The following is a 12,151-nucleotide window of genomic DNA, read 5'->3' on the forward strand; positions in this document are numbered from 1 at the left end:
TCTGAAGCCACAGTTTGTGAAAGATATTGCTGTTTCATAAAATACTGAATGGTGGTTTAGTAAACTGTAGCAGTTTTCTTCAAGCCACAGACATTCTCGTGATTGCAAGCTGGCAAACAACTGAGCAGGAGAAAATTAAAATAATAAGAGAACGCTGCAAGTTCTGCCTCACTTTAGTTAACTGCAAGCAAAAAGCTTTGGGGTGAAACTGTGCAAAATGTGCCCGCATCTTTTTCAAAAGCTGTAGGAGGTCTTCCAGTTGAAAAGATTGAGAGTCATTGCTGTCAGGCATCATAAAGATTCATGCCTGTTCCCTGATGTAGCTCTTCACTTCAGGGAAGCCATACGTGACGTGACTGATGCAAGCATTTTAGCTGCTTTGTATTCGCAGCCAGGGCTGAGTCCGATCTGAAGCGCACAACCGGGAAAGGAAAAGGCCTGCAGGCCATCCTGCGCCATCAGTCCCATTTCTGTGAGGCAGCCTGTCCCCCACCCTTTGCACAAATGTGATTTTGCCGGTGTTATACAGGTTACAAATTGAGTTAGATGCTTTGTGTAGGACTGAGGCGGGGTAATGAGAGTCCTGACAAGAGCAGATGCTGTCACTTTAAGTGGCTTCTGACAGTTAAAACCAGTAACTTTGAGACTTAGACACCTGCAGGGAGGACAAAAAACTATTTTAGAAGCTGAGGTACACTTTACAGAACAAGTCATTATTTCAACAACTAAGCATATGCTTGAACTCATGTAACCTCTTCTTGAAGCAACACACTCCTCCTCCTGATTAGAAGAACACCTTAACTGCAGTACAACACTAATAACAAGAAGGTGTAACTTTCTCTTGTGAAACCTCCATCATTCTTTAGATTTCTGGACTAGCCTAGATAATTTCACTCTAATCTTGTCAGGAAGCCCACACCAAAATGTCATAAAATATATGTATAAAAGCGGAACTAGGTCTATAGCGCACTCTTTATTTGGGTATTTTCAAATCCAAACTGCTAACTCCTATCCTTTATATACAGAGAAATTCAGTATTTTCATCTGGTATCCTCCATTTCTTGTGACACAATTTGTAGATCTGTAGCTCAGCCAAAGATGAAATGCAGTTTACTCCTGATTGTGGGAACATCTTAGGTAGGAACAGTGTAGTAAACATGTTTTTACTCCATCCATACATGGCCACTTAGTAAAAAAAGGGAGCAAACTTATTTTTTTAAAAAAAACCATACAGCAATCTTTCTGAAGTGCCCTCCCTCGACAGATGATTAAACTTCCAAGAAGTCACAAATGTACCTCAAGGCACTGTAATTATTTTGTCTTCACATGTATCTCAGGAGTATCGGAAGGCCCAGTAGAGCTAAAGATTAGATTATTTTGAGGGGAAAAATGTGTTAGCAGCAAAATTTCATTAACCATCTATTCCTGGTGCTTTTCATTTTCAGAACTGTATGTGTTTCAAACTCTGGTCATTAGTAGCTTGGTATGGAAAAAATTCTGAATTGTCCCTTTCTTATTTTAATTATAACTTCTCCCAAAGCCAGTATTTTTTATTGCTTCAGTGAAACATGATTATAGTTCATAATATGGCTGTAACTGTGAAGTTCGGGGAACATGTATACTGATAGGGACTGAATATTTTCAGCGTTTTAGATCACAGAATCACAGAATCGCAGAAGGGTAGGGGTTGGAAGGGACCTCTGGAGATCATCTTGTCCAACCCCCCTGCTTGAGCAGGCACACCCAGAGCAGGGGGCACAGGAACATGTCCAGGCGGGGTTTGAATGTCTCCATGGAAGGAGACTCCACAGCCTCCCTGGGCAGCCTGTGCCCCTGCTCTGGCACCCTCACAGGAAAGAGGTTTTTCCTCATATTGAGGTAGAACTTCCTGTGTTCCAACTTGTGCCCATTGTCCCTTGGCCTGTCATTGGGCACCACTGAAAAGAGTCTGGTCCCATCCTCTTGACACTGACCCTTCAGATATTTGTAGGCATTGATGAAATCCCCCCTCAGTCTTCTCTTGTACAGGCTGAACAAACCCAGGTCTTTCAGCCTTTCCTCATAAGGGAGATGCTCCAGTCCCCTGATCATCTTGGTAGCTCTCTGCTGGACTTGCTCAAGCAGTTCCCTGTCCTTCTTAAACTGGGGGGCCCAAAACCAGACACAGTACTCCAAATGTGTTCTCACTAGGGCAGAGCGGAGGGGGAGGATAACCTCTCTCAATCTGCTGGCCACACTCCTTTTAATGCAGCACATGATACCGTTGGCCTTCTTGGCCACAAGGGCTCAGTGCTGGCTCAGGGTCAACCTACTGTCCACCAGCACTCCCAGGTCCTTCTCAGTGGAGCTGCTTTCCAGTAGGTCAGCCCCCAACCTGTACCGGTGCATGGGGTTGTTCCTCCCCAGGTGCAGGACCTTGCACTTGCTCTTGTTGAATTTCATGAGGTTCCCCTCGGCCCAGCTCTCCAGCCTGTCCAGGTCTCGCTGGATGGCAGCACAGCCTTCTGGTGTATCAGCCCCTCCTCCCAGCTTGGTATCATCAGTAAACTTGCTGAGGTTACACTCTATTCCTTCGTTGAGATCACTGATGAATATGTTGAACAGGACTGGACCCAGCACAGACCCCTGGGGAACACCACTTAGTGACAGGCCTCCATCCAGAATCTGCCCTGTTGATCACTGCCCTCTGAGTTCTGTTGTTCTGCCAGTTCTCTGTCCACCTCACTGTCCACACATCCAACCCACACTTCCTTAGCTTGCCTAGGAGGATGCTATGGGAGACAGTGTCGAACGCCTTACTGAAGTCAAGATAGACAACATCCACTGCTCTCCCTTTGTCAGCCCAGCCAGTCACGCCATCATGTAAGGCTATCAGGTTGGTCAAGCATGATCTTCCCTTGGTGAATCCATGTTGACTACTTCTGATAACCTTCTTGTCTTCTACATGCCTGGACATGACCTCCAGGATGAACTGCTCCATCACCTTTCCAGGAAAGGAGGTGAGGCTGACTGGCCTGTAGTTTCCCAGGTCTTCCTTCTTGCCCTTTCTGAAGATTGCAGTGACGTTTGCTTTCCTCCAGTCCTCGGGCACCTCTCCTGTCCTCCACGACCTTTCAAAGATGATGGAGAGTGGCTTGGCAAGAACATCCGCCAGCTCCCTTAGCGCTCGCTGGTGTATCCCACCAGGGCCCATGGATTTGCGGGGATGCAGTTTGCATAGGTGATCTCTGACCCAATCCTCCCCAGCCATGGGGAATTCCTCCTTTCTCCAGATTTCCTCTCTCACCTCTGGGGGCTGGAATGCCTGAGGGCCAGCCTTCGCAGTAAAGGCTGAAGCAAAGAATGCATTCAGTAACTCTGCCTTCTCTGCACCCTGCATTGTCAGGGCCCCTTCCGTGTTCAGCAGTGGGCCCACTGTATCCCCAGTCCTCCTTTTACTGCTGATGTATTTAAAGAAACCCATCTTGTTTTCTTTGACATGCCTTGTCAGATTTATTTCCAAGTAGGCTGTGGCCTTCCTCATTGCATCTCTGCATACCCTGGCAATATTCCTGTATTCCTCCCAAGTGTCCAGTCCCTTTTTCCACATACTGTGAACCTCCTTCTTCCATTTGAGTTCCTCTAGAAGCTCTTGGCTCATCCATGCAGGTCTCCTGGCTCCTCTGCCTGACTTCTTCCTCCTAGGGATGCACTGATCTTGAGCTCAGAGGAAGTGGTCCTTGAATACTGTCCAGCTGTCTTGGGCCCCCCTGGTTTCCAGAGCCCTCGCTCATGGGATTCCTCCAAGCAGGACTCTGAAGAGGCTAAAGTTGGCCCTCTTGAAGTTCAAGGTTGTAACCCAACTTGTTGCCCTGCTTCTACCTCACAGTATCCTAAACTCGACCATCTCATGGCCACTGCAGCCAACGCTACCCCCAACTCTCACATCCTCAACCAGACCTTCCTTGTTTGTTAGGATAAGGTCGAGCAGCACATCTCGCCTCATTGGCTCCTCCACCACTTGCATCAAAAATTTATCCTCAATGCTCTGCAGGAACCTTCTGGATCGTGCATGGCTTGCCATGTTGCTCTTCCAGCAAATATCAGGGTGACTGAAGTCCCCCATGAGGACCAGGGCCTGCAATTGCGAGGCTACTTCCAGCTGTCTGTAGAAGGCTTCATCAACTTCCTCTTCTTCATCAGGTGGCCTGTAGTAAGTGGCTGTAGGAAAAATAGAGGCAGCCACATTTGATGATTCATTCTATCCTCCAGCACCTTTACGTCACTCAAGTTCGGAGCTTGATTACGTACTATAAACTGGAAATCATTCTGATGATAATTGCAATGTGAGGTAGTATTGGGCTACATGATAAGCATGTGGAACACACAGAAAATATATAAATCATAGCTTTATTATAATACTGTGGCTATATTACATTACTTATCAGTCAATTTTATATTAACATTTGATTTTATGCATCTGTCTCAATGGACACTTATGGGAACTTTGAAAAAAAAATTAAAATCTCAAAAGTTCCACTGCATTGGCTAAAATAAATTAATTTTGCCCTATATCATGTATTTACTCTGTTTGTTGTTGCCTTTGCAGACAGTTTTTTCATTTGATAATTTTCTTTGCTGTAACACCTAATTTTTTTGCCTTTGTGTTTTTGGCTCTGCAGTTCTGTGCAACACTTGGAACCACACCTTGCTGCTCCTTTGACAAACTCTTAGAGCTGGGTCCTATTTGTAAGTCTTTTCTGCTCCTTTCTAAAATTGCTGAGGCATTTCCAGGGCGTTGTGCAGCGTCAGTGTCCAAATTCAATGAGGCTACTTATAGATGAGCCCTTCAGTTACAGTTTTCCTTCTAATATTAGGTCAAGCAGCAAGCTCGCATTCTCAAATCATTACACAGTACAGAGGACGTTGTCTCAAGGGTTTTTGTGGGGGGTTGTACTTTGGAACACAAGCAGTTAAAAATTATTCTAAGTGCTTCATTTTTAACATTTTTCTTCAAGCCCTTTCACCTGCAATCGTATCTGGAGTAATGGTGAAGACCAGGGAAAAGCTGAACTCTAATTGTCCTCTGCACCAAGTGGTGTGTTTCTGTCTGGGTTTTAATGACTATAAAAAGCAGGGAAATACGCACCAATAATCACTGTGTATTCTCCTTAATCCTCCCTCTCCCTTCCCCTATTTCTCCCTCTTGCAAGAAAACAGGACAAGTGCCATGGTGTTTAATACAGTGACCGAGCCATGGACTCTTCATAAGTATTTCTGTGTTACAATGTGTTGTGTCAAGCTTTGCTCTGCAGCAAGCCTTGGTCAAAAGCACATACACTTGCTGACTAATGAAAAAGCAGCAGAAGCACACCATATCTCTTCAGGTGTACATTTAGAACAGGAAATGTATAGCTATAAGAATTGGAAGCAGCCTCATAGAAAAACCGCTAGGTTTGGTGTTCTGTTAACATGTTCGGGGGAGCCTAAAACATTTGGGGTTTGTAAGGTGGTGACTTGCTCTGTGAGGTGTCCTGTGGCCTGTTGTGTGGTGTCCTTCCACACAAGCCCCAGAGACTCAGATTCTCCCAATCCTCCTTTCTAAAAACGTTTCTAGTAGTCTGCTTAGCAGCAGGAGATTATTTTGCTGCTCAGGTTATTCCGACAACCTGACCTAGTAAACTGGTGACACCAGCACTTGTAGGTGTTAGCAACTAATCGTGTGTTTCACCAGTTGCTCTCAATGATCTCCTGCTTGTGCAGCAGAGACCAGCAGAAGGACTGCGCACTACTCAAATCATAAGTCTCGTGCCGGCTTTTCTGCGTGCAGGTGAATTTTCTTCTTGACACACGTGAGCAGTAGTTCCACGAAATAAAGGCAGTGTCTCAAACCAAGCATACCTAATCAGTTGAACTCTGAACATGCTTCCAAATAAGCCCAAGTCATGGCTGCTATGAATAATATTTTATTAGCTTTTTCCAGACATCTGTGCAAAAAGAAAGCGTAGCTCACAAGAATGCAAATTCCAGCGTGAACTTGGCGCCCAGTTGCCGATCTGAACGGATATACCTCTGTAGGTGGAAGTACCCACCCGAGTTATTTGGTGACCAGAGTAAAGATGTTATGTGGGCTTCAGTCATCAACTCACAGGCCAGAATTGTTACCAACACTGTGCATTAATACAGGTGATCTATAGCAGGGTGTGAATACGAAATCACAGAGATTACACGAGAGGCTCATACGCTACATATTTCTGCAGAAACCGTCCAGTGACTACTCAAACCCAGCACTTTCTTAACCTTTCAGTGCTCGCCTTTGCATAAGTGTCTCCGTCCTTGAAATAAATAGTTTGCCGTCCATAGTTCAAGAGCATGCGCGTGCACATATATCAATCTGTAAAAAATTCTGTTAGCAAAGGTGTGTTTGTGATTTGTGAGTTGGCAGTGGGGAGCACAGCTGAAACCCTAGCCCCTCTTGCTCACGTAGATAGTTTTATGACCATAGAAATGATAACTACCTCTCTAGATACATCTTTTTAGAGTGTATTTTATAATGGTTCTTAAATGAAAATAATTTCATATTTTATGCTGCTTAATATTGGTAGGATAAAGCTAGACACGTAAGGACTCTGTTCCAGTAGAAGTGGGGAGGAAAAAGAGTGTGTTGTGCAGACATCTTTACGCATTAACGGAAAGCCAGATGGAAGCAACATTTAATCCCTTAATTTAATTTTGAATTGGGAAAACAACAACATCAAAGAAAAACCTCTCAGGCACTTGGCATCATGCAAATTAATAGGGCTTTTTAATCTGCTGTTTAATTTTTTTCCCCTTCAATTACTTTTTATTTTTAGGTAATAAGGAAAATATCTGGATGCATATTGATGCAGCCTATGCTGGGAGTGCATTCATCTGCCCTGAATTCAGGCACCTTTTAAACGGCGTAGAGGTGAATCAAGTGTTTCTTCTGTAGCAGCCTGCTAAAACCTTGCTCTGCCATCGAATCTGTGTGTTTCTTATGCATCCAGCAGTAATGGCGCTTCTAGAATCTCTGAGTCCGCTGCACTGCAGTTTACACTACAAATCCCTCTGCATTCTATTACATTACTGAGGTTTATGTAATATTTACTGGTTTATTCTGGGAGTATGGAAGCTACCACGGTGTGTAAGAGTTTGTCATTCAGAATAGCAAGTAGTAGTGAATCAATGAAGTGCTAACAGAATAGAAAAGAGGAACATTTTCCCAAATATCCAAAAAGGCACATTTCTAACATCCGAATTCTACATTACAAAAAAGAGAAGAAAAAAAAAAAAGAAGTTCAACAAATGAATTAGCTCATTGTGTCTGATTTTTTGCTTACATCCTGAAAGTCATATAGGATGCAGCCAGTAGCTGTATCTCAAACAGACATGGTTTAATAACCAAGAAAGCTAAATGAAATATTCCTCCAACCGCACTCCTCTTCCTTTCCCCCTGCCCCTCACTGAGCTACTTGGCAGTCAGTTGCGTAGATAAGAATACTTCAATTTCCTGCTGCTCCCCTCAGACAGTCAGATAAGTCCTTGTCTTCCACATCAGTGGAGAAAATATTGCTGTTTGGTAAAGCCAGGCGTTTAAACACAGCACTGATAGGTAGTGACTAATTGAGAAGAGGAGGGAAACCCCCTGACAAGTAAAGCATTTCTCTCTGTCTCCTTTTTTTATCAGCAAATGAAGCTTGTTGTAATTTCCTGTGGGGGAATATTTTTAAAATTATTGTTATTGGTTCCTGAAGGAAATGAAACAGCAGACCTTGTCTGGGCCAGCATTTGTCATAAGAGTAAATATTTAACAACCATGAATAGGTTTCTTACCTTACATAGTGTATGGAGACAGCTAGATAGATGTATAGATAGATAGGCGGACAGACAGACAGACAGATAATCTCCTCTTATGAGAGCAATTGTTAATTGGTCACAAGTGACAGGGAAGGTTATGAGAAGCAAGTGAGAACAGGCAAGTGCTATACAGAGTAGTCAGGCCCCGGTGCAGCCAGGCCCCCATCTCTCTATTTTAAGGCTGATGGCTTCGGCCTTTGTTAACACACAAACCAGGGAGGAAGCCGTTCCCACACAATGGCCATCTTACCTACTTGGGTTTCCCCTGATGCCACGCCCAAACTTATATCAAGTAAAAGGTGTTACACGATTGATGTAAACACATATTGCGAATGCTTATTCTGCATTGGTTTTCCTTCTGACTTAGATGAAAAAAAACATAAAAATAAAGTACTCTGGCAGTAAAAAAAAAGTAATTTCCCGGTCAGTTGTAATTTTATGGATGAACGTGATGTGCAGATGCTAAACTAAACATAGCATTTGTCTCTATGTATCAATTTTGTGTGTGTATGTTTAATATGCTTGGAAGTAGAAAGCTTAGTGAATTGTTTTTGAAACTGGGATAGGAACCACAGTGGATGTCCCTGAGTGTGCAGATGGTTTTTTTGTTTACACTGAGAGATCTGCTTTTCCATAACACGCCTACCTAAAAAGTACAATTGCTAGCAATTGCTCAGAATGTTGGTAACGCCAATAGCCCAGCTGCCCGCCTAACCTGAATCCCACCTCCCAGATAAGTGAAGACTGGACTACAGCAGTAGCTAAGTAAGGTGACGCCAGCACGAACATTATCTATAAAGCCCCAGTTCAGGAATTCGTTCGTAGTCAAGGTGCACTCAGACAATTTGACAAAGTTGTGTCATCAGCACGCGGACCCTTTTCTCCTTCATAACTCTGTTTTTTCTTTATCCGTTCTCAGTTTGCAGACTCATTTAACTTTAATCCTCACAAATGGCTCCTAGTGAATTTTGACTGCTCTGCTATGTGGTAAGTATTGCAATAAAAGAAAACATTACAAGAGGCAAAAATCACAGGTGAAATTAGTCTGCCTTTCTAGCAGTAGGCTCTTATTTACATTTCTCTGTTGAAATGAGGAGTTCTGGATGGATTTAACTCTTTGCAAATTATTTACAAAATTCACTCTTTCATTTGATCCAAGATTCTAGAAGTAAAATTTAGAAATAGGCCTGAGCTCTGAGTTATGTTCCAGAGAGAGAGAAATCCTGAGAAGTCTGCGGATTCATACTTGCTCTGTTTTGGGACCGTTGAAAACATAAATGAAAAAAACTTCATCGAAGGAAGTTAATGCAGTGAGCAGCAAGCTCAACAGGGCTTTTTCTCCTTTTCCATCAAATGTATTTTTGTTTGAGCCTTGAGTCTTTCAAAAGCCTCTCCAAAAATGCTTGGGATTTGGCTGATGACAAGCGATTGCTTTCAAAAAGGACTATTTATGCAATTTTGTACTGATTTTCAGTTTCCCCAGATGGCAGCAGAGACGACATTTTGATATAAAAACATGCCAACGTAGAAACCAGTAGACATACTTCGAAGCAGAGCAAAGTATCGTAGTAGTAATAGCAGCGGTCATAATAACATCCCATAATAGATGGTCCTGTTGCGTCCCAAACTGGAATCTCCAGAAGCTAGTGTCTTCCAGCATCACGGCTGATGACACTTCTTAGCAAAACAGCTCTTCAGTAAATGCAGACCATTTACCAAGGTAAAGGAAAACATTAGTTTCAGTTATGATAGAACAAAACTGGCAAAAATGGAAACGGACAAAAAACAGAATGATAAAAAGAAGACTCTAAAACATCATCCCGAAACAGGTCACCTTAATTAAAAGAAGAATAAACGTGAGACAGTGATCACTCAGCTGCCTTTGGTTAACCTTCAGCTCTTCTCTGCAGCGTTGCCTTTTGCACAACTATGGGTATGATCCAGAGAATAGAGGACGCTTTTGAATTGTAAGAGTTTTCCCAATGTAGGCGCTTCAAATATTCCAAGCCATAACGAAATTTTTCTCTTAACAGCCCAGTGCGATGTGTAGCACAGCATCGATGCCATTTGGGATTTGGAGGCAAGTTCGGTATAAACCTTTTGTAAAATGTTCTCAGACTTCTCGATGTACAGAAGAGAGCAGTCAGCTTCCCATAAAAAGGAATTTAATATAGCCACTGCGAGAGGGGTATATTTTCCGTATTCAAACGCTGGTGTCCTTTAGAGACTCTGCCTTGAAACTACCAGTCGGTTTTGCCTGACTTGTTGAACTGGTGCTCTGCAACGTGACAACATAGGAAGAAGTGTCTTCTTTCAGAGCGAGTGAAACTAATCACCTTGCAAACTCTTGGTATTTTTGCTTTTCTGTGACTCTTTTCAGGGTTTAAGCATTAACTTGTGGTTGGGAAGGTTGTTTTAGTCTTTGAAAGGAAGGTGCTTATGGGGAGTGGCTATCTGTAGACAGAAGTGAAATTTTCCAGTTGGTTTATAATACAGAGTCACCCTTTTGGTTATTGTATCTGTCAGTTAAAATGGGCAGAATAGAGGGAGGCTGTTAAAAGCTGCAGATGTGCAATCCAAGGAAGTCGCTTTTCACAAGTTTTCATTGCTTCATTCACCAGGACTTTTATTGTGCATTTTGTATTACGAGGACTTAATACGTGGACCTGTGCCACTCGAGCTAGGTCTTACTTGGTCTACTAGCATGACATGAAGCCTTAAAAAAATTCTAGTTTCTCCATGACAGTTTTGAAATATATATTCAGGAGCCCTCAGTCCACCAGGGGTATCTGCAAAGAAAGTTAACCCCACCACTTCTATCCGATACCAGGCCACACAAGCACCTCCTGCAAAGAAGTTTAAATACGTGGGGTGAAATCTAGGCATGGGGTATAAAGGTGCAGCTCAGCTGGTTCATATACATTGACGTCCAGGCTTTGGATTTATTTGAGTAATCCTTTTAGATAGTTTTTCATGGCTGCCAGATTAAGGCCTGTGAAGTCCCCAGATGGAACAGGCACCATCTTTGAAAAAAGCAGTCACATCACCAAGGAAGTGCGAGAGGACGGCATTCCTACAGCTTCTAAGAGAAGGAATGAAACTCTCACAAGACAATTGATGATGTTGCTTGCCGCTTGGGTTGGCAGCATATGGACTGAGCTACTGAAGCATGAATGTATCAAAATAATGAAATATATCAAATAGACTATGGCACAACAACTTAGGGTTTGTTCACAATATCTACCCTAAGTAAACCTCCTTCCTTCTGTCCACCAGGTATTTTCAGCTCACAGATAGAGTAGTTATTGTTTTTACTGAGAGTATTCCAAATGTCTTTCACTCTTTTTCACGTGCATAAGCTTGCTTATCTTCAGCTATGTACTTTCCATACCTGCAGGCAAGTACTTTGTTAACCTTGGTACTCTCCTGACCTTTGAAGTGAGGGGAAGGCTTCTTGTTTGTTTGAATAAGATGTTTTATGAGCATAGTCCAGATGTGGATGAGACTGGGAGTAGGTACTGGCCTGTGCATTTATACATACGCACTAAAATATTGGAGGTCAGACTTCTACTTTCGAGTTTACATTAAAATATTTAAAGCATTTGAAAATGGATGCACAGAAAATCGGAGATGTTTGGACTTTTGTCATTTTGAGTGTCCCCATGTTGACGTAACTATTGCTTACTGTGTGAAATATCTATAGGCCTAATAGAATTAGGTAGCAGTCTCTCCCTTTTTGATTTCTGGTCTCTTCCATTTCTGTCTCTATAAACTCTGTCATTTGTAAAGGTGAGTCAATCTTACCCACCGAGTGAAGCAAAAACCAGCAAAATCTCTTTATTACCCACTGGCAAAATGCAGCTGCCTCTTTCTAAAGGGACACATTGGCTTTTGAAGCTCCGTCCAGTTACGCCACCCACTCTGGCGACAGCAAAGTATGCTTCGCACTGTTGTATTGTGCTGCAGTAGCTCTGTCCGTAATTGTACACTGGATCCAGGCAAGGGCAGGCCGGTACAAGAGGGAAGCCTGCGTCTGGGCCGGGGAGCTTGGCCCTCCCCGTGGCTGCCGCTGCCACCACCGCAGCACGGACAGACAGCGGCCAGCGTCCACCGAGCCTCAGCGCGGCTGTGCTCAGTGTCTAGGAAGCCACAGCTCTTCCCACACCGCTTTGTACTGCAGTAATTTCAAGGCAACTTCTGTTGACTGCAAACATTAGCGTTGCTTTAGCTAGTCTCGCTTTCTGGTGTGAGTGTCTGTCACCATAAAAAGATCCCTGTGTCTGTTTCTTGTCTG

General features: G+C 43.3%; 1 protein-coding gene across 9 annotated transcripts in view; it reads left to right on the forward strand.

Annotated features, from left to right (window-relative positions):
- Window positions 1–12,151, forward strand: part of LOC135311968 (aromatic-L-amino-acid decarboxylase-like) — an 81,660-nt gene that overhangs the window by 50,960 nt on the left and 18,549 nt on the right. For 8 of the 9 annotated variants that reach the window (XR_010371553.1, XM_064443316.1, XM_064443319.1 and 5 more), the window contains 3 exons: window positions 4,662–4,728; window positions 6,834–6,928; window positions 8,777–8,844. Coding sequence is in view for 8 of the 9 variants with exons in the window: in XM_064443316.1 (XP_064299386.1) it covers window positions 4,662–4,728; window positions 6,834–6,928; window positions 8,777–8,844 (230 nt within the window). In the remaining variant the exon portion in view is untranslated. The remainder of the gene's footprint in view (window positions 1–4,661; window positions 4,729–6,833; window positions 6,929–8,776; window positions 8,845–12,151) is intronic. The other variant, XM_064443322.1, reaches the window with a different exon arrangement.

This window comes from Phalacrocorax carbo, chromosome 2 (assembly GCF_963921805.1).
Source record: "Phalacrocorax carbo chromosome 2, bPhaCar2.1, whole genome shotgun sequence".
Lineage (NCBI taxonomy): Eukaryota > Metazoa > Chordata > Aves > Suliformes > Phalacrocoracidae > Phalacrocorax > Phalacrocorax carbo.